The sequence below is a fragment of the Schistocerca serialis genome, chromosome 4, assembly GCF_023864345.2.
Source record: "Schistocerca serialis cubense isolate TAMUIC-IGC-003099 chromosome 4, iqSchSeri2.2, whole genome shotgun sequence".
Taxonomy (NCBI): Eukaryota; Metazoa; Arthropoda; class Insecta; order Orthoptera; family Acrididae; genus Schistocerca; species Schistocerca serialis.
The window spans coordinates 627,001,638-627,022,550 of NC_064641.1; the positions used below are offsets into that span (position 1 = coordinate 627,001,638).

A 20,913-nucleotide genomic window follows, 5' to 3' on the forward strand; every position below is an offset into this window, starting at 1 on the left:
CAAAGTCCCGTACCCTCTCTTATCAACAGACATATCCAAGAAATTCAGTTTTCCATTATTCTCCGTCTCCATAACAAACTGTATTTTTGGGTTGGGGAGGGGGGGGGGGTTGGGTTTTGGGTTGTTTGGGGGAAGAGACCACACAGCGAGGTCATCGATCTCAGCGGATTAGGGAGGGACAAGGAAGGACGTCGGCCGTACCATTTCGAAGAAACCATCCCGGCATTTGCCTGGAGCGATTCAGGGAAATCACGGAAAACCTAAATCTGGATGTCCGGACGCGGGATTGAACCGTCGTCCTCCCGAATTCGAATCCAGTGTGCTAGCCACTGCGCCACATCGCTCAGTATATTTTTGGGTTGATGCTATTGAGATGAATCAGGGAGGCCCCCGATTCCTCTGCATCGTGTGTCCATACTACAAAAGTATCACCGACATACCGGTACCACCTGGCTCGTCTTTTACTGGCAGTCTGCAACGCCTGTTGTTCAAAGTTCTCCGTAAACAAATTGGCTACAGCGGGACTAAGAAGACTGCCCATGGCCAACCCCGCCAATGCGTTCATTAAAATCCTTATTGAATAACGCAATAATATCAGCTGGAAAAATGTCCGCTATACATGAGATAGCTTTGTTCACTGGAATCATGGTAAATAACGACAAAATATCTAAAATAACCAGGATATCACCTTGGTCCACGTACATTTCTTTTAATTTGTCAATGAAACGATATGAATTTTTAATATGGCTGTCAGTTTCAGCAACGTAAGGTTGCAGCAATGAGGCAAGGTGTCTAGCTAATTTGTGTGTGGGAGGCCCTATAACACTCACAACAGCTCTCAAAGGAATCTGTGGTTTGTGCGCTTTGGGTAGTCCATAGAGTCTAGGCGGGTACGCTTCCGTTTTGCAGAGTAGCTCCTTATCGTCAAAGGAGAGTGAAGACGCTTTTACCAATCAATTAGTGATTTAAAAAATCTTTGTAATTGAATCATTCTGAACTACTATTATTGATCTTTTGATAAGCTATTATTGATCTTTTGATAACCTAACAGTAATTTGTCGCAGGCACAAACTTTTACTTTACTTTTCCGTGTCCAGATCAAATTTTATTTTTCCAATAGTTAGCCACCGCTACGGCTTTGTCGTTGGCTTGTAGCAGGTCACTAAAACTGCAGGGCTCCGGCAGTAGTCGGCACATGAGCAGATGTGTCTCGTCTTGTACCTCTCCGCATCCGCAAAGAACGTCGTCATCGTTAGTCAGCAGTCCCCACTTGCACAGATTAGTTTTGCGTCTGGGTACACCAGCCCTCAACCTATTTAATGTTCTCCACACTGTATAAGGAAGTTTGTTTCAAATGGTTCAAATGGCTCTGCGCACTATGGGACTTAACAACTATGGTCATCAGTCCCCTAGAACTTAGAACTACTTAAACCTAACTAACCTAAGGACAGCACACAACACCCAGTCATCACGAGGCAGAGAAAATCCCTGACCCTGCCGGGAATCGAACCCGGGAACCCGGGCGTGGGAAGCGAGAACGCTACCGCACAACCACGAGCTCCGGACGAAGTTTGTTTCCAGATGCCATTTGCTCTTTTGGTATTATCTGCAGTGCGGTTTGTTCCTTCTCCCAGGTAGGCACAAAGGAAGGTGCTGAGGCATATCAATGCATCCAGAATGAGATTTTCACTCTGCAGCGGAGTGTGCGCTGATATGAAACTTCCTGGCAGATTAAAACTGTGTGCCCGACCGAGACTCGAACTCGGGACCTTTGCCTTTCGCGGGCTTCACAGGAGAGCTTCTTTAAAGTTTGGAAGGTAGGAGACGAGGTACTGGCAGAAGTAAAGCTGTGAGTACCGGGCGTGAGTCGTGCTTCGGTAGCTCAGTTGGCAGAGCACTTGCCCGCGAAAGGCAAAGGTCCCGAGTTCGAGTCTCGGTCGGGCACACAGTTTTAATCTGCCAGGAAGTTTCATATCAATGCAGATAAAAACATTGTCGTTCTTATCACAGACAATTGTAATGCCACGTTCCTGATGAGTAGTAAGAGCTATCACGAAAAGGCCAGTAATATTTCGGATCCCACCAATTATAAAAAAACAGAGGATTTTAAAAATCACTAATCGATTGGTGAAAGCGTTTTCACTCTCCTTTGACGATAAAAAGGTGCTCTGCAAAACGGAAGCGTACTCGCCTAGGCTCTATCGATCTCACCCACGGTGCACGAACCACAGATTTCTTTGAGGGCTATTGTGTGTGTTATGGGGTCTCCCACCCACGAATTAGCTAGACACCTTGCCTCATTGCTGCAACCTTATGTTGCTGAAACTGACAGTCATATTAAAAATTCATATCGTTTCATTGACAAATTAAAAGAAATGCACATGGGCCAAGGTGATATCCTCGTTAGTTTTTATGATGTGTCGTTATTTACCATGATTCCAGTGAATGAAGCTATCTCATGTATAGCGGATATTTTCCAGCAGATATTATTGCGTTATTCAGATACTGCCCCACCACGATCTATTTTCATTACAATAATGATTTTTATGAACACATTGGGGGGTTGGCTATGGGCAGTTCTCTTAGACCGGCTGTGACCAATTTGTTTATGGAGAACTTTGAACAACAGGCGTTGCAGACTGCCAGTAAAAGACCAGTCAGGTGGTACCGCTATGTTGATGATACTTTCGTAGTATGGACACACGATGCAGAAGAATAGGATACCTTCCTGATACATCTCAACAGTATCAATCCAAAAATACAATTTGTTATGGAGACTGAGAATAATGGCCAGCTGAATTTCTTGGATGTGTTTCTTATGAAGGGAGGGGAGGGGAAGTTGTGCCATAGAGTATACAGTAAAGCCACGCATACTGACCGTTACCTGCATAAAGATTCTAATCACCATCCCACACAAAAATTAGGTGTGATTAAAACCTTGGTGGACAAGCACACAAAATGTGTGAACCGACTTATTGAAAAGGTGAACTTGAATATCTACCGTCGACATTCAAGAAGAATGGTTATTCTAACAAGGGGATAGATCGAGCACTTCGACTTAGGGAGAGAATCAGGATCGGCGAGGACCGACGGGCGGCCAAAGACGAAGTTTCCTTCCATTCGTTATAACAATTACAGATCGCATTGGGCAAGTGTTGAGCAAGTACGGTGTGGAAATTACGTTCAGACCCACCAGTAAAATAAAAGAATGTTTAAGATCAGCAAATGATATACGACATCCTTCGGCTACACCGGGTGTATATAAAATTCCTTGTAGCTGTGGACTGGTTTATATAGGTACCATAAGAAGAAGTGTTAACATTGGTCTGGTTGAAGACAAGAAGAATTGTCGCCTGGGACGTACGGATAAATCGGTGGTAGCGGAACATCTTTACCAAGAGAGTGGTCATTAAATAAAATTTACTGAGACGAGTGTCATGTCGAAAACATCGCACTATCATGCTCGTATGTATAGAGAGGCTATTGAGTTTTTTAAACACCGTGATAAATTTAACAGAAAAGAGGAAGGTGCTCAATTAGATAAAATGTGGATGGCAAAATCGCAACGTAAGAATGGCGATCGATTTCTTTCAATCGAGAATGTTAGCACTGTCAGAGATAATCTCGTTGCCGATGTCACGTGATGGGCTGTTGTGCCATCTACACTGCCCATATATTCGACGCTCCCTCAAGTTCTGGTTGCAGTTCGCCACTTTACTTCTAAAATGTCTCCCGCAATCAGAATGTTTTATACATTGACCACGGCCTATTAGCTCAGAAGTTTTAAGTGGTGTCAGTACCAGGTGTGAAAGCTCACATTGCTTAATGTTCTCCATTAAGAATGCATTATGCTAAAAGAACATTGAATTGTAGTTCATGCTCGTGATATCCTATTGTTCAAGTATTGTTCGTCAGCATCTAACTGATGCCTTCTGTCAGTTTTAAACAAACTGGATAAAAGAGGATACACGTCATAGCGTAGAATAAGAGGACGTTTATATCACACTTTGGCAAAGCTTAGACATTAGATATTTTTATTCTTCTCCCTGAAAAACGCAGGAATAAAACTGTAGACTAAATGTTCTGTAGACCTAAATGTTCAGCATCGCTTTGTTTCCCGTAAGCATCAAAATAATTTTTACGAACAAACCCACCGCGGTAGTGAATGCTGTGCAGCAGCATTGTAGGAACGAAACGCTATAAGGAAATTAGATAAGCGGAGCAGAGACGAATGGGGAATCATTCTAGCCGTGATACTGGTCAAAGCCGGGAAAATCCACTGACATAAGTTGCTCTGATAGAGAGAATTTGTTATAGACCGGTACCTTGGGACGAGATACTCGGAAACGGTGAAGTTGCTCGGCTGTTCGCTATCTATGGAAAGTGGTTGGAGGATGTTGAAACCATGAGTAGGCGACAAGGTGTTTTACGTCTGCGGCAGAATGTGGAGGCCGGAGGCTTGCCGACCCTGTACAACAACGTAGACGAAGATCTTTGGCAAATCTGACGACAGAGGTCAGTGCTGGTATAGGTGTTCCGGGGCACACTGTTCAGCTCAAATTACTGAACATGTGGCTCCACAGCAGACGATCCCTACATCCCAGCTGCATCGCCAGTTACGATTACAGTAATTACACGATGAACGAGAATGGACTGTGGATCGGTGGAAACGTGTCCGCTTGTCGTACAAATCACGTTTCTTGCTACACCTAGTCGGAGGTCACGTCTTGATACGCCGTCATCTGGGCGAACACCGCTGCTCGAAACATGCACCATTCCACAGACGCAAACAGATAGGTGTAGTATTATCCTGTGAGGGATACAGACCTAGGCTTTCAAGGGCCTGTGGTAATAATCGGAGGCACCATAGCTGTGAACTACATGAACATTATTGTGGATTACCTGCAGCCCTTTGCGCTTGATGTCTTCCCCAAAGACGAGGGGTATCTATCAGCTGGATAACTGTCCATATGACAAAATCAGAATCGTGCTACAGTAGTTTGAAGAGCATGTTAGTGAAGTAACGTTGATGTCTTAGCCACAAAATTCGCCTGATCTGAACGCAATGTGGGACGCTATTGGACGTCAGTTCCACAAACCTCTGGCCGGTAGTTTACGAGAACTGCGTGAGCTGCACATAGACATCTGGTGTCACATACTTCCGGAAATCTACCAAAGACATGTCGAATCCACGACAGTCAGAACCGCTGTTGAAGTGCGTTCAGAGGTTAAGCAATAAGCTATTAAGCAAGTGGTCACAATCTTTTGGGTCAGCGGTGTATATGATGACAATCAATCACTTCTTGTAAGACAATATAACATAATGTTTGTAGTTTTTGAACAGAGAGTCAGAATGGGCAAGATGAATAGCTGAAACAGATTTTGCATCCACATTACCTAAGCAGTTGAAAAATTTCAAATATTGGGGGTTGGGTTGTTCGGGGGAGGAGACCACACAGCGATGTCATCGGTCTCATCGGATTAGGAAGGGGAGTCGGCCGTGCCCTTTCAAAGGAACCATCTCGGCATTTACCTGGAGCGATTTATGGAAATCACGGAAAACCTAAATCAGGATGACCGGACGCGGGATTGAACCGTCGTCCTCCCGAATGCGAGACCAGTGTGCTAGCCACTGCGCCCCCTGCTAGGTTTCAAATATTGCATAGGGTGCGGAGGCAGTTGTCAATCGCTGTTTTGATGAAATAATCGACTTTGAATTTTTCACTTTTCACAATCATACAATCCTCCCATATAATTCCAGTCACCTGTCTTACGATTTTCGCTTAAGCTGCAACTCAGACGCAAAAAGAAAAAGCTGGGCTCCTCAGTGAATCACCCGTAGACACATTTCTTAAAAACTGTAATCCAGTTAAGCCCATGCATTTTCCTTTGTATCTATCGTGTATTATAGTTATGTAGTGTGATTTCGAAGAGTAAAGTATTGACAATCGTACAGCATTTTCTTCTTTAACAACTGCAATACGAGATAAATGGAAGGGCTTACGTGGCAAATTTAGGAGTGCCTTGACTTCCACTGCTTGGCGCTCAGCTCCGCACTGTTATCAAAACTCATTAAAGTTGAGAGGCACACTTTTCATTATTCGCTGCTCCTATCGAGGTTCTTATCATTTATCACAGCTCCATCGCAAACGTTCCCCTAGTCACAATAGACTGTTGGTGCCCTGAAAGGGTCTGCCGAGGCGATGCGACGTCTTTCTGTCAAACAGTTGTGGTCATCTTGTGCGTTCTCTTTGCGACACTGTAAATCCAGCCCGTCCACTGTTCACCTGGGAAACCAGAATTCTTGTGTAATCTCCGATATGCTATGACCCATGTATCTTACCCCGATTATCATCACATGTTCAAAGTCGGTTAACTTATGACGTGTTGCCATGCTCACTACGCACCCATCTGTAACAGACTGCTCAGATATCGTGGCTGCATTCGCGCCATATGCCGCATCATCTACAGCATTTGGGCGTCAGACATGGCCCGTTTTCGAATGGGGCAAGATTACACTTGACCTCTCAGTTTATAACCAAAACTATAGAAGAAGAAAAAATGGAACGGGCATCAGATTCAAAGATAAAGCTGTGCTCAACTCGAAGGTTAGTTTGAACACAACAGTTTTTTACTAGACGTGATACTTTAGAGGGAAGTATAGCTTCCTCCGACCTTTCAACTGATTTACCCAGCCAGATGTAGGGGTGCTTGCAGTTTTATGTAGTTTCTGAACGACGGCGTAGCTTGGCTTTTGTAACCTTAAAAAATAATTGCGATAAGTGACATAAATTTTGGTACCGACAGGATATGCAACCAAGGACCTATGGATTTTTGGTCTGGCTTTTATCAAAAGAGGCACATTTCAAATTAGAAACGCAACGAAACTTCTTGGCAGATTAATACCTTGTGCCAGACCGGGATTCGAACCGGGTACCTTTGTCTTAAGCGGGCAAGTGCTCTACCACTGGACTGATGACCTCAGATGTTGAGTCCCATAGTGCTCAGAGCCATTTTCTCTACCACTTGAGCTACCCGAACACGACTCAAGAACCGTCCTAACAGTTTTACTTCAGCCAATATCTCATCTCGTATCTAAACTTCACAGAAGTTCTCCCGCGAAACTAACAGAATTAGCACCCGTTGAAGAACGGACAATGCGCAGACATGGCTTAACCACAGCCTGTGGGACCGTTTCCAGAGTGAATTTTCATTTTGCAGCGGGGTGTGCACTGATATATAACTTCCTGGCAGATGAAAAGTGTATGCGCTACTGGACTCGAAGCCCAGTTTTTATCCGCCAGAAAGGTTCATATCAGCGCACTCTCCGCTGCAAAGTGAAAATTTCATTTCAGAATTATGATGTTTTAAGATCAGAGGCTCTCTACATAAAGATCTTCTCGATCGGATGTGACCTCATATAGTAAATTGGTGAATCAACGTTTCCATCTACATTGTAGGTTCAAAAATGGCTCTGAGCACTATGGGACTCACCTGCTGTGGTCATAAGTCCCCTAGAACTTAGAACTACTTAAACCTAACCAACCTAAGGACATCACACACATCCATGCCCGAGGCAGGATTCGAACCTGCGACCGTAGCGGTCGTGTGGTTCCAGACTGTAGCGCCTTTAACCGCTCAGCCACTCCGGCCGGCCTACATTGTAGGTGACCTTCATCAGGTTATGTAGTACAGTTAGAACGACAGCACTCATATACTAAGGTCTCTCCTGCCACAAAAATTTCGTAAAAGGAGAGTAATAAAATTCATTGTCTAAGTTGACATCGGTAGAAAAAAGGAGCGTAGTAACATTCGTTATACGCATCTCCGTAATAGAGACTATGATGCCTGTGGTTCTTTATTAATTGTATTACTTCTGAACGTTGTACCAGACAATATTTTCAAATCAAAGGGGACGAGCCTTCCTGATGCCGCTGCCATTGATTTCAGTAGCGGTTAGGACAAATCAGAAAGTTGTGTGGCTTCTAAGGGAATGTTTACGACCGCCCTTGATGGGGTATCCTCACGAGCGAATTCTAAGTGTATACCTAGCTACTGCTACAGCCAAGACGACCGAAGTCTGCACTAAGCATCAGGTAGTGAAGGGAGACGAAAATTTAATAGTCATGGGTGATTGGAATTCGAGAGTAGGAAAAGGTAGAGAAGGAAACATAGTGGGTGAATATGGATTGGGGGAGAGAAATGAAAGAGGAAGCCGTCTGGTGGAATTTTGCACAGAGCATAACTTAATCATAGTTAACACTTGGTGGAAGAATCATAAAAGAAGGTTGTATACATGGAAGAATCCTGGAGATACTAAAAGGTATCAGATAGATTACATAATGGTAAGACAGAGATTTAGGAACCAGGTTTTAAATTGTAAGACATTTCCAGGGGCAGATGTGGACTCTGACCACAATCTATTTTTTATGAACTGTAGATTAAAACTGAAGAAACTGCAAAAAGGTGGGAATTTAAGGAGATGGGACCTGGATAAACTGACTAAACCAGAGGTTGTACAGAGTTCCAGGGAGAGCATAAGGGAACAATTGACAGTAATGGGGGAAATAAATACAGTAGAAAAAGAATGGGTAGCTCTGAGGGATGAAGTAGTTTTGGTAAGTAGCTAAGAAGACGAGGTATAGTAAAAATCCTTGGGTAACAGAAGAAATATTGAATTTAATTGATGAAAGGAGAAAACATAAAAACGCAGTAAATGAAGCAGACAAAAAGGAATACAAACGTCTCAAAAATGAGATCGACAGGAAGTGCAAAAGGGCTAAGCAGGGATGGCTAGAGGACAAATGTAACGATGTAAGGGCTTATTTCACTAGGGGTAAGATAGATACTGCCTACAGGAAAATTAAAGAGACCTTTGGAGAAAAGAGAACCACTTGTATGAATATCAAGAGCTCAGATGGAAACCCAGTTCTAAGCAAAGAAGGGAAAGCAGAAAGGTTGAAGGAGTATATAGAGGGTCTATACAAGGGCGATGTACTTGAGGACAATATTATGGAAATGGAAGAGAATGTAGATGAAGATGAAATGGGAGATACAATACTGCGTGAAGAGAGCACTGAAAGACCTGAGTCGAAACAAGGCCCCGGGAGTAGACAACGTTCCATTGGAACTACTGACGGTCTTGGGAGAGCCAGTCCTGACATAGCTCTACCATCTGGTGAGCAAGATGTATGAGGCAGGCGAAATACCCTCAGACTCCAAGAAGAATATAATACTTCCAATCCCAAAGAAAGCAGGTGTTGACAGATATGAAAATGACCGAACTATCAGTTTAATAAGTCACAGCTGCAAAATACTAACGCGAATTCTTTACAGACGAATGGAAAAGCTGGTAAAAGCCGACCTCGGCGAAGATCAGTTTGGATTCCGCAGAAATGTTGGAACACGTGAGGCCATACTGACCCTACGACTTATCTTAGAAAATAGATTAAGGAAAGGCAAACCTACATTTCTAGCATTTGTAGACTTAGAGAAAGCTTTTGACAATGTTGACTGGAATACTCTCTTTCAAATTCTGAAGGTGGCAGGGGTAAAATACAGGGAGCGAAAGGCTAATTACAATTTGTACAGAAACCAGATGGCAGTATTAAGAGTCGAGGGGCATGAAAGGGAAGCAGCGGTTGGGAAGGGAGTGAGACAGGGTTGTAGCCTCTCCCAGATGTTATTCAATCTGTATATTGAGCAAGCAATAAAGGAAACAAAAGAAAAATTCGGAGTAGGTATTAAAGTCCATGGAGAAGAAATAAAAACATTGAGGTTCGCCGATGACATTGTAATTCTGTCAGAGACAGCAAAGGACTTGGAAGAGCAGTTGAACGGAATGGACAGTGTCTTGAAAGGAGGATATAAGATGAACATCAACAAAAGCAAAACGAGGATCATGGAATGTAGTCGAATTAAGTCGGGTGATGCTGAGGGAATTAGATTAGGAAATGAGACTCTTATAGTAGTAAAGGAGTTTTGCTATTTGGGGAGAAAAATAACTGATGATGGTCGAAGTAGAAAGGATATAAAATGTAGACTGCCAATGGCAAGGAAAGCGTTTCTGAAGAAGAGAAATTTGTTAACATCGAGTATAGATTTAAGTGTCAGGAAGTCGTTTCTGAAAGTATTTGTGTGGAGTGTAGCCATGTATGGAAGTGAAACATGGACGATAAATAGTTTGGACAAGAAGAGAATAGAAGCTTTCGAAATGTGGTGCTATAGAAGAATGCTGAAGATTAGATGGGTAGATCACATAACTAATGAGGAGGTATTGAATAGAATTGGGGAGAAGAGGAGTTTGTGGCACGACTTAACAAGAAGTAGGGACCGGTTGGTAGAACATGTTCTGAGGCATCAAGGGATCACAAATTTAGCATTGGAGGGCAGCGTGGAGGGTAAAACTCGTCGAGGGAGACCAAGAGATGAATACACTAAGTAGATTCAGAAGGATGTAGGTTGCAGTAAGTACTGGGAGATGAAGAAGCTTGCACAGGATAGAGTAGCATGGGGAGCTGCATCAAACCAGTCTCAGGACTGAAGACAACAACAACAACAACCACAACAACTTGGCGCGCCGCTTGACTATCGCGATCACCTCCCCTGCGAGGTTATCATGCACGCCTCCTTAACTGTACGTGTTTAACGGACGGATTAATTTTTGTATTTGGCAGCAACCAGTTAAGAAACTATTATGCACTAGCAGGTGACCTCAACAACTCCCGGCGTTGCAGAGTATCGATAGCAGCTTTGATGGATACAAGCATACCACTAACATTGTTGTTACTGTGAGTGTGAGAGATCGCTCAATACCATCTCACCACGGAACTGCGTCACAAGCCACTTCCCAAAGTTGAAGGAAAATTGGTCCATCATTGTACAAACTAGAACAACTTTACGGAGACAGACTCCGTCCGCGAAAGCTTACAAATATACACCAGGCCATGTTTTGAATTCATTCCTATTACAGACCATTTTCATCGCAAATAAAGTAGCACGATGCGTTTCAGCATCAGTCAGTCATCGTCATGTGCATAAATGACGTTAAATCAGTATTTTTATGGTTGCCAGCGTACTTATCGCGTTAAACGAGTGCGTTTTATTTGAAACTTTGGTTATGTAACTAAATACTTTCGTCGCATTACCCGTAATTTGTATGGAAGAGCAATACTTGTTGGGTAATTTATATATGTATTCTTTATTAAAATTGGATAAAGAATATATTTGATGGTTGAAATTATCTCCTATTTGTTTTACAAAATTCTTTTAAAATTTTCATTTCGTCTTGAACCCTTTGAAGTCCTCGGGCGAAAGAAGGTTGGAAGCTTCTATATTTTATAGTTTTATCCTACCTAACATCTTTTCACTCTGAGTCAAATGTATAAATGAAGTCAACAGTCGGCATCATCTGTCCACACTTTTCTGGCACTTAATTCATGTTAAGTCAGATGCATGATATACTAGTATTAACGCGTAGGCACTTACAAGTTTGTTGAAGTAGGTGGAGAATGTTTAAGAACATTTATTGTTGCGAAACATGGTCAACCAGGAAATAAGACTTTGAATGGAACAAAGAGAACTCGTTGCACCCAGAATGAATCTTTCGCTCTGGAGTGGGCGTTGTTTTAGAACTCCTGGAAGATTGAAAATACTTGCCGGACAAGGACTCGAACCGGGAACCCTCGTTCTCGTGGCTTCACAGTTCCATTTCTGCCACTGCTCTTTCTTGTTTCTCACGCTTCAGCTTTCAGCTAGCATGAAACACGAAACGAAGTAACTATCTTGACGGTCCAGGAACGTCATATGGAACGATTTATTCTAGGGATTAGAAGATGGAACCTAAAATTATATACACTGCAGGCCATCCAAAATGCAGCAACAAGACGGACCGGAGATATCACAGCAAAATTGACTTGTGAGATAACACGTTGTACAAAGGTCACATCATTGACAGTACAGCCCCATGTGAAGTGAGGAAGAGGATGAAATCAGTACTGAGTGTTGCCGCCATTGCTGGCTATAACCGCTGCTACACGCTTCGGCACTTTATCAAAGAAGCTCTGTATTTGTTTTTGGGGTATAGCAGTCCATTCTGCTTCCAGGGCAACAGGGAGGTCAAGGCAGTAATGCAATCCGATGGGCGACGAAGTCTTGAACACTGCGTGACACGCGTAGTCGCGCAGTATCCTGTTGCAATGTGGCCGTCGGCAAGCTCCAAAGGTACGGGAGGGCAAGAGGCTCCGCACTCCACAGATGTAACGCTGGTTGGTTACTGTACCGCCAATGTGTACCAGGGAGGTGCGAGAGTGGACTCCAATACCACCCCAAACCCTAATACCGGGTGCAGAACCAGTATGGCGACGCATAAGGCACCAATTCAACAATCTCTCACGATGGTGTCTCCAGACCCTAATTCAACCATCGTGGTGTTCCAGGCAGAATCGGAATTCGCCGCAAAAACAATATCGTTTCATTCGGTAGTCCATGTCCGTCGTTCATCACACCATTGCCGGCGCAAACGCCTGTGGCGTTGACTCAGTGGTAAAAGCAGCAATGAGCGCCTTGAGGACGGTCCACTCCGCCGCAAACGACGTCGAATGATACGCGCGGACACTGCTTGTTGCGCAGCTGACCGAATTTGTTGTGATGTGGCTCATGATGCGGCAGAGCGATTCCATTCTGTAGTACACACAATATGCCTGTCATCATGTGTAGTGGTGCAACAAGGTGAGTGTAATCGATCCCGTCGATCCGTCGTTCTCTCCTGCATCCAGCGATTACAGATCCGCATCACAGTTGCTTGGTTCTGTCCGACACGTTCACCGATTTCTCTGAAGGATAATCTGCAATCCCTATAAGCAATTATTCTTCCTCGGTCGAACTCCGACACGTGCTCTAAAGACTCTCGCTGTCTTCCACGAGGCACACAGAAGCGACTTACGCAGAACAACCGCACGAAAGAACAATTCCAGGACGTCCACACGGCCTTCTGTTCCCCATTTTCGAGAGTGAGTCAACTGAAAACCTTAAATTTGTAATAACAAATCGAAATTTCGTGCCGTTATCCTGTAAGTTGCTAAGCGTGCTACAAACAGCGTGCAGAATGGCCTGTAGGTGGCAGCATAGTGCAGATGCACACATACCGTCGCAGTATCAGTATAAAGATGGCTGCCCCACTTGCGACTTGCACCAGGGAAGAACAGCGTTCTGTTATCCGGTTTTTGCGTAGTGAAGGTGTGAAACCTATTGAAATTCATCGACGAATGAAGGTTCAGTACAGTGATGCATGTTTGTCACAGCAGCAAGTCTATGAATGGAGTAGGAAGTTCGCAAATGGTGTGACTTCAGTGGAAGTTGCTCCTCGTCCAGGTCAGACACAACGAGTTATGACTCCACAAAACATTGCAGCAGTTGGAGCCATAGTGAAGGAAAACAGCCGAGTGACACTGAATGACACTGCAGCATGTTTATACATTATTCATGGGTCAGCACACCACATTGTGCATGATGTGCTCCAGTTTCACAAAGTGTTTGCAAGATGGGTGCCACGGCAGCTGACTCCTGAAATGAGAAAACGACGTGTTGATGCTTGTGAAGAACTTCTTCGGCGCTTTGAACGAGAAGGTGATGGCTTTCTTGCAAGAATAGTTACTGGGGACGAAACCTGGGTTCACTTCCACCAACCGGAAACGAAGAGAGCGAGCAAGGAATGGCGCCATTTGTCATCACCAAAACCAAAGAAGTTTCGAACAAAACTATCAGCAGGGAAGATTATGCTGACTCTCTTTTGGGACGAAAAAGTCGTAATTTTGGAGCATTACATGCCTAGAGTGACCACTGTCACCAGTGAATCATACACAGGTCTCCTAAACAATCAGCTGCAGCCTGCAATCAAATCAAAGCGACTTGGATTGCTGTTAGCAGGTGTCCTTTTGCAACATAACAATGCAAGGCCCCACACTGCCTGTACAACAGTTGCAACAATCACAGACCTGCATTTTGAGTGTCTTCCTCATCCACGTTACTCACCAGACCTTGCCACAAGTGATTTCCATGTGTTTGGACCACCCAAAGACGCGATGGGAGGAAAGAAGTTCCGTTCTGATGAAGAGGTACGCCACGCGGTGCATGAGTGGTTGTGTGGACTACCAAAAGAATTTTTTTCTAAAACAATTTGTGTACTTTGTAAGCGCTGGAGGACTTGCATTGAGCGTGGGGGAGATTATGTTGAAAAGTGATACCGCTTTGTACCACTTCTGCACAATAAATAATATTTTTTTAAAAATTCAAGGTTTTCATTTGACTCACCCTTGTATATTGCGTTTGCAGGTAACGCTCCTGGCGCTCATGATGTGCACCTGCGCTGGAATGCTAAACACGAGCATCTCTTGTCACCGCAAAAGCATGCTGCAAATTTCACTGATTTGGATGCTTCCTTCAGGGTGTTGCATTTTGGGTGGCCAGCAGTGTATGTAACGTCTTGGAAACATCGGAATTCACATCAGCATGATGAAACCATGTCGTATACTGTCGAAATGGATTTTTATTTTCGTGAACGAGGTGCATTTTGTCACTAAGTCAGTCAGGCTGTTATGTGCTATAGACGTGGATTCCCACTTTCCACTGCTCTGTGTAGATAACACGGGATTTGCGACCGAGACAACAGCGGCCGCTCTGAAGCCCGTTGTCTTCACTGTGGCCGCTGTAGGCGTTCCGGGGCGGAGAAGATGGCGTGTCTAAACACACGCCGGAAGCCGCCGTCCCTGCCTTTGTGGTGCGCTGCGCTCTCGGCCCCAACACGCCACGCAGTCGGAGCTCCGATGTTAACATACCAGTCAACTACAAAATGCCACAACCGCTATGTGAGATAAACATTTCAGCATCCTGCAACTATTTTAACGCTGCTGTGACGACACCGGTAACTGTGACTGGCGAAATTCTCCAGCTGAAAGCAAAAACAGGTAGCTCTGCTTCATTGCCTCTGTCACTGACGTCAATCACGAAAAACCGGCGGGCCATGAAGGCAAATAGCTGCTCTCCTGCGTAGGTCAAGGTAACCACACTTCCAGATGCGCTCTTCAAGTACTATCTCATTGCTGATGTCAAGTTTTTGCCTATTTTTTATTCTTAAATTAATGTTGTACAATTACTACTTCCATAATCGTGTATATACGGCGTATCAGAGAGATTCTTTTACAAACTTTGGGAGCTGATTCGTCACACCAAACAAGGAAAAAAGTCGATGTAAACACACGTCAAAAAATCCTTCAGTTTTGAATGATTGTTGAGATAATATTTTAAAGCATCTTCGCTTCGGAAAATCGTAATGTATGTTTAAAATTTCCTCCTAGCTTCTACACATTCATGCACTCGTCTGACGGCGGGCAGCATCGCTGTTTCGAACACCCCCAGATAGTGGGTAACGTTTTCACAGCTTTTCATGACTCGTTCATGAAGCGTCACTGCACTAGTATTGTATGCCGAATGAACCAGTTACTTTAGATGGCCTCCCAAATAATAACCCAAATGATTTTGGTCGGGGCAACATTCATACCATGAAACTGGGCCTCCACTGCCTATCCATCTGCATGGTAAATGTCAGACAGGCCATCAGGAACAAACTGACTGAAATATTATGGAGCCCCTCCATGCATAAACTACATGCTTCTTTTTATTTGGAAGATCTCATATTATAGCAAGTCTGGAACAGTATTTCGAATAAAGTCAATCTAGGCAGTATCGGTCAGACGAGCCGTGAGAATATACGGACGTATCAAAAAGCCTCTTACAGTTCCAGCCACAGATTAATCTTAAGCTGCTGCTGATGTCTGACCAGAATCGACGATTTGCAGTCGCCCTCAAAGTTTGCAAAAGTGTGTCTGATGCAACCTATATGTCGGGGCCATACTGAGCGGTATCTTGTAATCTCGGTTTTGGTACTAACAATCCACATTCACATTAACATTATCCCTGAACAGCTTGCGTTGAACATCACTGTTCGACCACCTACATGATGAGATCGTCTCTACCAGCATGGTGCTGACTTTGCTGTAAGATTTTTTCTTAGTAAAATGTGATATTTAATAGTGACTGTCCTGTCGCAGTGGATCCTTCACATATAAGGGGCATTCAAAAAGAAACGAGCCGGAGGCATAATTACAGAAACCACTACCTATGTGTTAGAAGTATTGACCCTGGCTGTTGATACACTTGTCCCACTGTGACTCAAGGCGGTGAATGGCTGTCTCATAAAATTCCCGAGGCTGCGATGTTAACCAGTTCCGCACTTACAGCTGGACGTCGTCGTCGTCCAGACGAGTTCAGGAAAGGTTACGCCGATGTTCTTCTTTGAGCAAAATGGACCCCTTCTGGGAGAACAGTGAATGCCCAGCGTTACTCGCAAACCTTGACCACCCTTCGCCAATCGATCAAATCAAAACGACCAGGCAATCTCACCCGTGGGGTCATTCTGCTCTACGACAACGCAAAGCCTCATACAGCCAACACAGTCACGGCACTCCGGCAGAAATTCAAATGGGAGGTTCTTGGCCACCCTCTATACAGTACGGAGCTCTCTCCCTGTGGTTACGCCATTTTTGGTCCACTTAAAAAGGCTCTGAGGGGCAAACGATTCACTTCGGACGACGACGTCCAGCTGAACGTGCGGAACTGGTTGACATCACAGCCCCGGGAATTTTATGAGACAGCCATTCACCGCCTTGTGCCACAATGGGACAAGTGTCTCAACAGCCTGGGTCAATAATTCTAACATACAAGTACTGGTTTATGTAATTATGCCTCCGGCTCGTATCTTCTTGAACGTCCCTTATACGTAGAAGATGGCATTAAATCACTATTTATTGCAACCACAATGACAATGAATTATCCAACGAAAATTTCTTATAGTTAACTAGTAACGCATACTGTCTCCCACAAGCACGTTACTTGACACACACCTGGAGCCTGTCATGCTACAACAATTTCTATTAAAAATGTTCGAGTGTGTGAACTAAAAATGAAATACCTTATCTTGTGAAGTTTTCTTAATATGAGAAGAGAGTAGTTTTCTAAACAGTCCGTCATTTGATACAATGCGCTGAGGAAAAGCGAGAGATTCTTACTCTCCATTTCTGTAGGTCCCACAAACACCGAAAATACACTGCAGATAACTGGAACGCCACACCACACACTGTGACCAATCACTGCATAAAACGTGTATCTACAAATCGATAGAGGATGAGCGCATCATTTCACAGGTGAGGTGGTGTCGAGAATTTTTCTCATGTGGCTCATGGGCACATGTTCTGCCAAGGGAATCAAGTTACTAAAAGTTTCCGAAGCGTAATAATACGTTGCGAGTAGCAACGTATGACTGTCAATTTCTCTGAACAATCGTCGTCTAAAGGTCGAGGATTTTAAATGGTCTAATTATGAAATCAGTCAAGTTGCTTTGGCTTCAAAAGCCTAATCCGTTCTACATCAGTAACGTTTAAGGTCTATGAGGACGTCCAAACAATCGGGTTTAGTACATTTAGGTCATTAGGAATCTCTCAAGATTACTTCGTGTGCTCTTAACTGCGGCAGAACGACTTGGTCTGCTGGCTACTCTCACTTTATCACTAATAATAGCTCATTTCCTACGTCCATCCACTACATTATTCTCACGCAGTGGTCCCTTCATTTTTATCACACACTCTTTCAAATATGTTGATAAATTTAAGCACAAAGATATTAGTGATGTAGAGTTCTTATAGGATGAAGTAACAAATACATCTACCAATAACACCTCATATGAAATATGGTGGTGTTCTTACGTGATGCTTAACTGTCGGCAGGCGGCGCTGGCGGCTCACGTCAACAGCTTCGAGCCTCCTGCAGTCTACGTCAAACACGTCTGCTTCACCAATTTCTCGCAGTAAGTAACGTTTCTGAACTCACTCCTCTTATATAAAATAAGTAAATATAACTAGAGAAATTGTTATTTACTTTTCTCGTGGGAGCCATACAGGCTGTTCTTGGCAAACTTAAATCCGTCTATTGACTTTTCATGGCGTCCTTACTATGGCAATGTAAGTACGTTTCCAAGTCACAACATAGGCGTCGGACTTTTAGTTGTTATATACGGGCCTTCGCTGCTATGTAAACACTTCAAAAATGCCTATCTGACCTTAACTGGGAAGTCAACCCGCCAAAAATGCATATCTGCGAATTTTCTTGATTTGATATGAAGTCAGTATGAAGTACCTCCTACAGGTTAACATTCACAGTTTTCAAAGATGACAGGGACATATGGGAGTTATTTCACAGTGGTCTCATAGTAAATCAACAACATCGGCGTGTTAACATCCCAATGAAGGTAATTACATAACAGTTGACTTCCTGACCATGGATCTGGAAGTTTTAAATGTACATTAATATATTGAAAACGCTATGAAAAGAGAGTATATGGATTTTATTATTAAGATTTTCATTCTTTATTTTCTTTCCCAGGTTCTTATCATTCGGTAGTGTAGTGAAACACGAAGGCTTTGTAAGGTTACCGGACAAATTATTAGCACAGACGAATCGTTAAACCTTTACAGACGACGCAGCGATCGAGTCACGTGCTCTACCGCTCGCGAATTGCCTCTTCGTGAGCATAAGGAAGAAGCGATCACTGAAACATTTATGTTTCATGCGAACATTGTACGTAAACGTGTGTAAATGTGAGGATGTGACAGTAGCAAAAAGGGGCAATCTTGTTTGCCCGCGACCATGATCATGCAGCGTGGAAGTTGCTGAACTGTTGGTGTTTCGCGGCGGGCTGTTTAACGAGTCTACAAGTAGTGCTGTAACACACGTGGCAGCGAAACACGACGTCAAAATTGTGGCTGGAAAAAGGTCCTGACTCAGAGGGACCAGAGACGCGTTTCACAACTTGTGAATTAAAATAGCCTCCAAAGACGACAGGAATAGTTGTAAGCAGTGACTGAAGGTTTTTCCCAACCTGTTAGCGTGAGGCACATAAAGACAACAACAGCAAAATTCATCGGTCTGGAAGAATATGTGACGGGTTTTCAGAACAGTCTCCCACACTACTGCACCCCGACTGGCTTGTAAAATCACCTGACTCGAACCCACAGAAAATCGATGGGGCATGTTGCAGGAGAGGGTAAAACGCCGACATCGTCAGCATCCCCGAAATTTGGTGCAATTGCGCGATTAGGTAGTCAGAGAGTGGCTTAACCTGAATGTGACGTACCTGCACAGCCGTGTGCACTCACTTCCTAATGGAATCCAGGTGTTTATCAAATCCAGTGCCGGAATTACATGGTAGCAAAGGATGTTTGTAATAATTTCTCTAGGGGTTACTAATTTTTTGTTCGATGAGCTAAACACTGCTGTAGTCTCCATTGCCGCACAGCGGTAGTCATTTCAGCAGAACCAGTATCTTCTAAACATTAATAAATAATTTACTTCGGAAGTTGTCCTCTTCTAAAATTAAATGAGAGCACAGTCTTCTCTCCCTCTTTCACAAACACACACGCACACGCACACACACACACACACACACACACACACAGATATTACAGTCTCGTTAGCATAGGTCATATGAGCATTTGATAGCAGAGCTTTTATGAACATTGTTTTCAAATCACGAAGTTTGTACAGTCTTTTTGATACTTCCTATAAATTATGTACTGTAAAATAGTGACGCCTACTTGTTGACTGATCGTAGTAGACCTTTAAATCATAACAATCCGCCCCCCCTCCCTACCATGACAGTGTGTAGTAAATATGTCGTATTGGAATAGTATAATCGCATTAATTTAGCAAGAGTAAAAGTAATGGACTTTGACGTACTTTATATGTAACTAGCATATCAAAACTGTGTGCCGGAGCAGGACTCGAACCTGCAACCCAGGTAGACCTGCGTCCCAAGGTCGAGTCCCTGGCCGGTACACAGTTTTAATCTGATTGAAAGTTAAAAGTCACCGCACACTCCGATGAAATGTGTAAATACATTCTGTTTATGGTAACTAGTTTAACCTTTGATTAGTGCTGGTCACTTAGCGGTATTTCCTAGGCGAAGGTTTCACGTCGTTTCAGTCGGAATCTCAGACATCTTCTGGTTGACTAGGAAGCGAGGGAGCTTCAAACAGATAGTTCATCGGAATGCGTAACAAATCATTGATACATTTTCAAACAAAAATCTCTCGAATTTTTCGTATTATTGCGTGGGATTAAAAACCCAGAGAAAAATAATGTGTTTTCCACTGCTTTCTTATGAATGTAAGGAAATTCAGCATAACGTGTCCTGTATACAAATGATTTGGTCCTTAGCAGGAAACATGCTCTTTTTCTGTTTAAGAGGATGAAACTCTTAGAAAGGCGTGGAAAAATGTTGATACCGATGAAATCAAATTAATGACGATATCGTGCATTTTGATTCGAGAACAGAAGAAAGCAACAGAGAGTAAGGCGAGTAAATTAAGAACAATGAAATACATATTTAGGTTTGTGACAAGAAAAATACTTTTCGGTTCTCCGCTTTAAAAAGAAATATATTATGCAGCTGATGTCTGTTTTGACAAAATTACAAATAACTTATTTTCCAATAGCAATCGTAATAGAGAAATACATATAAAACACACAGTGTAAAAGCTCTTTGCCTGGCTTTAGTCAAACGACAATCTTCTTCGTTTCCTCATGATCTGATGAGGTATTACCGGAAACTCCGCTAACCCGTCATCTCACCGCATCCTCTTAATGACACCGATTTTTGGTGCGTTTAACTTCACGCTTAGTTACCTTAAACAGTCACTAATTCAGAGGCACACTAAGAAATCTGCGTGATTTTCTACGGAGCACGCACATGAGGATTTGCTGGAGCGGACCTGTATAAGCAAAGTAAGAGATAGACATTCCCAA

The 20,913-nt window shown here is 43.4% G+C and overlaps 1 protein-coding gene across 2 annotated transcripts in view; it reads left to right on the plus strand.

The window, feature by feature from the left end:
• Positions 1–20,913, plus strand: part of LOC126475446 (heparan sulfate 2-O-sulfotransferase pipe) — a 291,703-nt gene that overhangs the window by 216,371 nt on the left and 54,419 nt on the right. For both annotated transcript variants that reach the window (XM_050103309.1, XM_050103308.1), the window contains exon 5: positions 17,838–17,917. In XM_050103309.1, the coding sequence (XP_049959266.1) occupies positions 17,838–17,917 (80 nt within the window). The remainder of the gene's footprint in view (positions 1–17,837; positions 17,918–20,913) is intronic.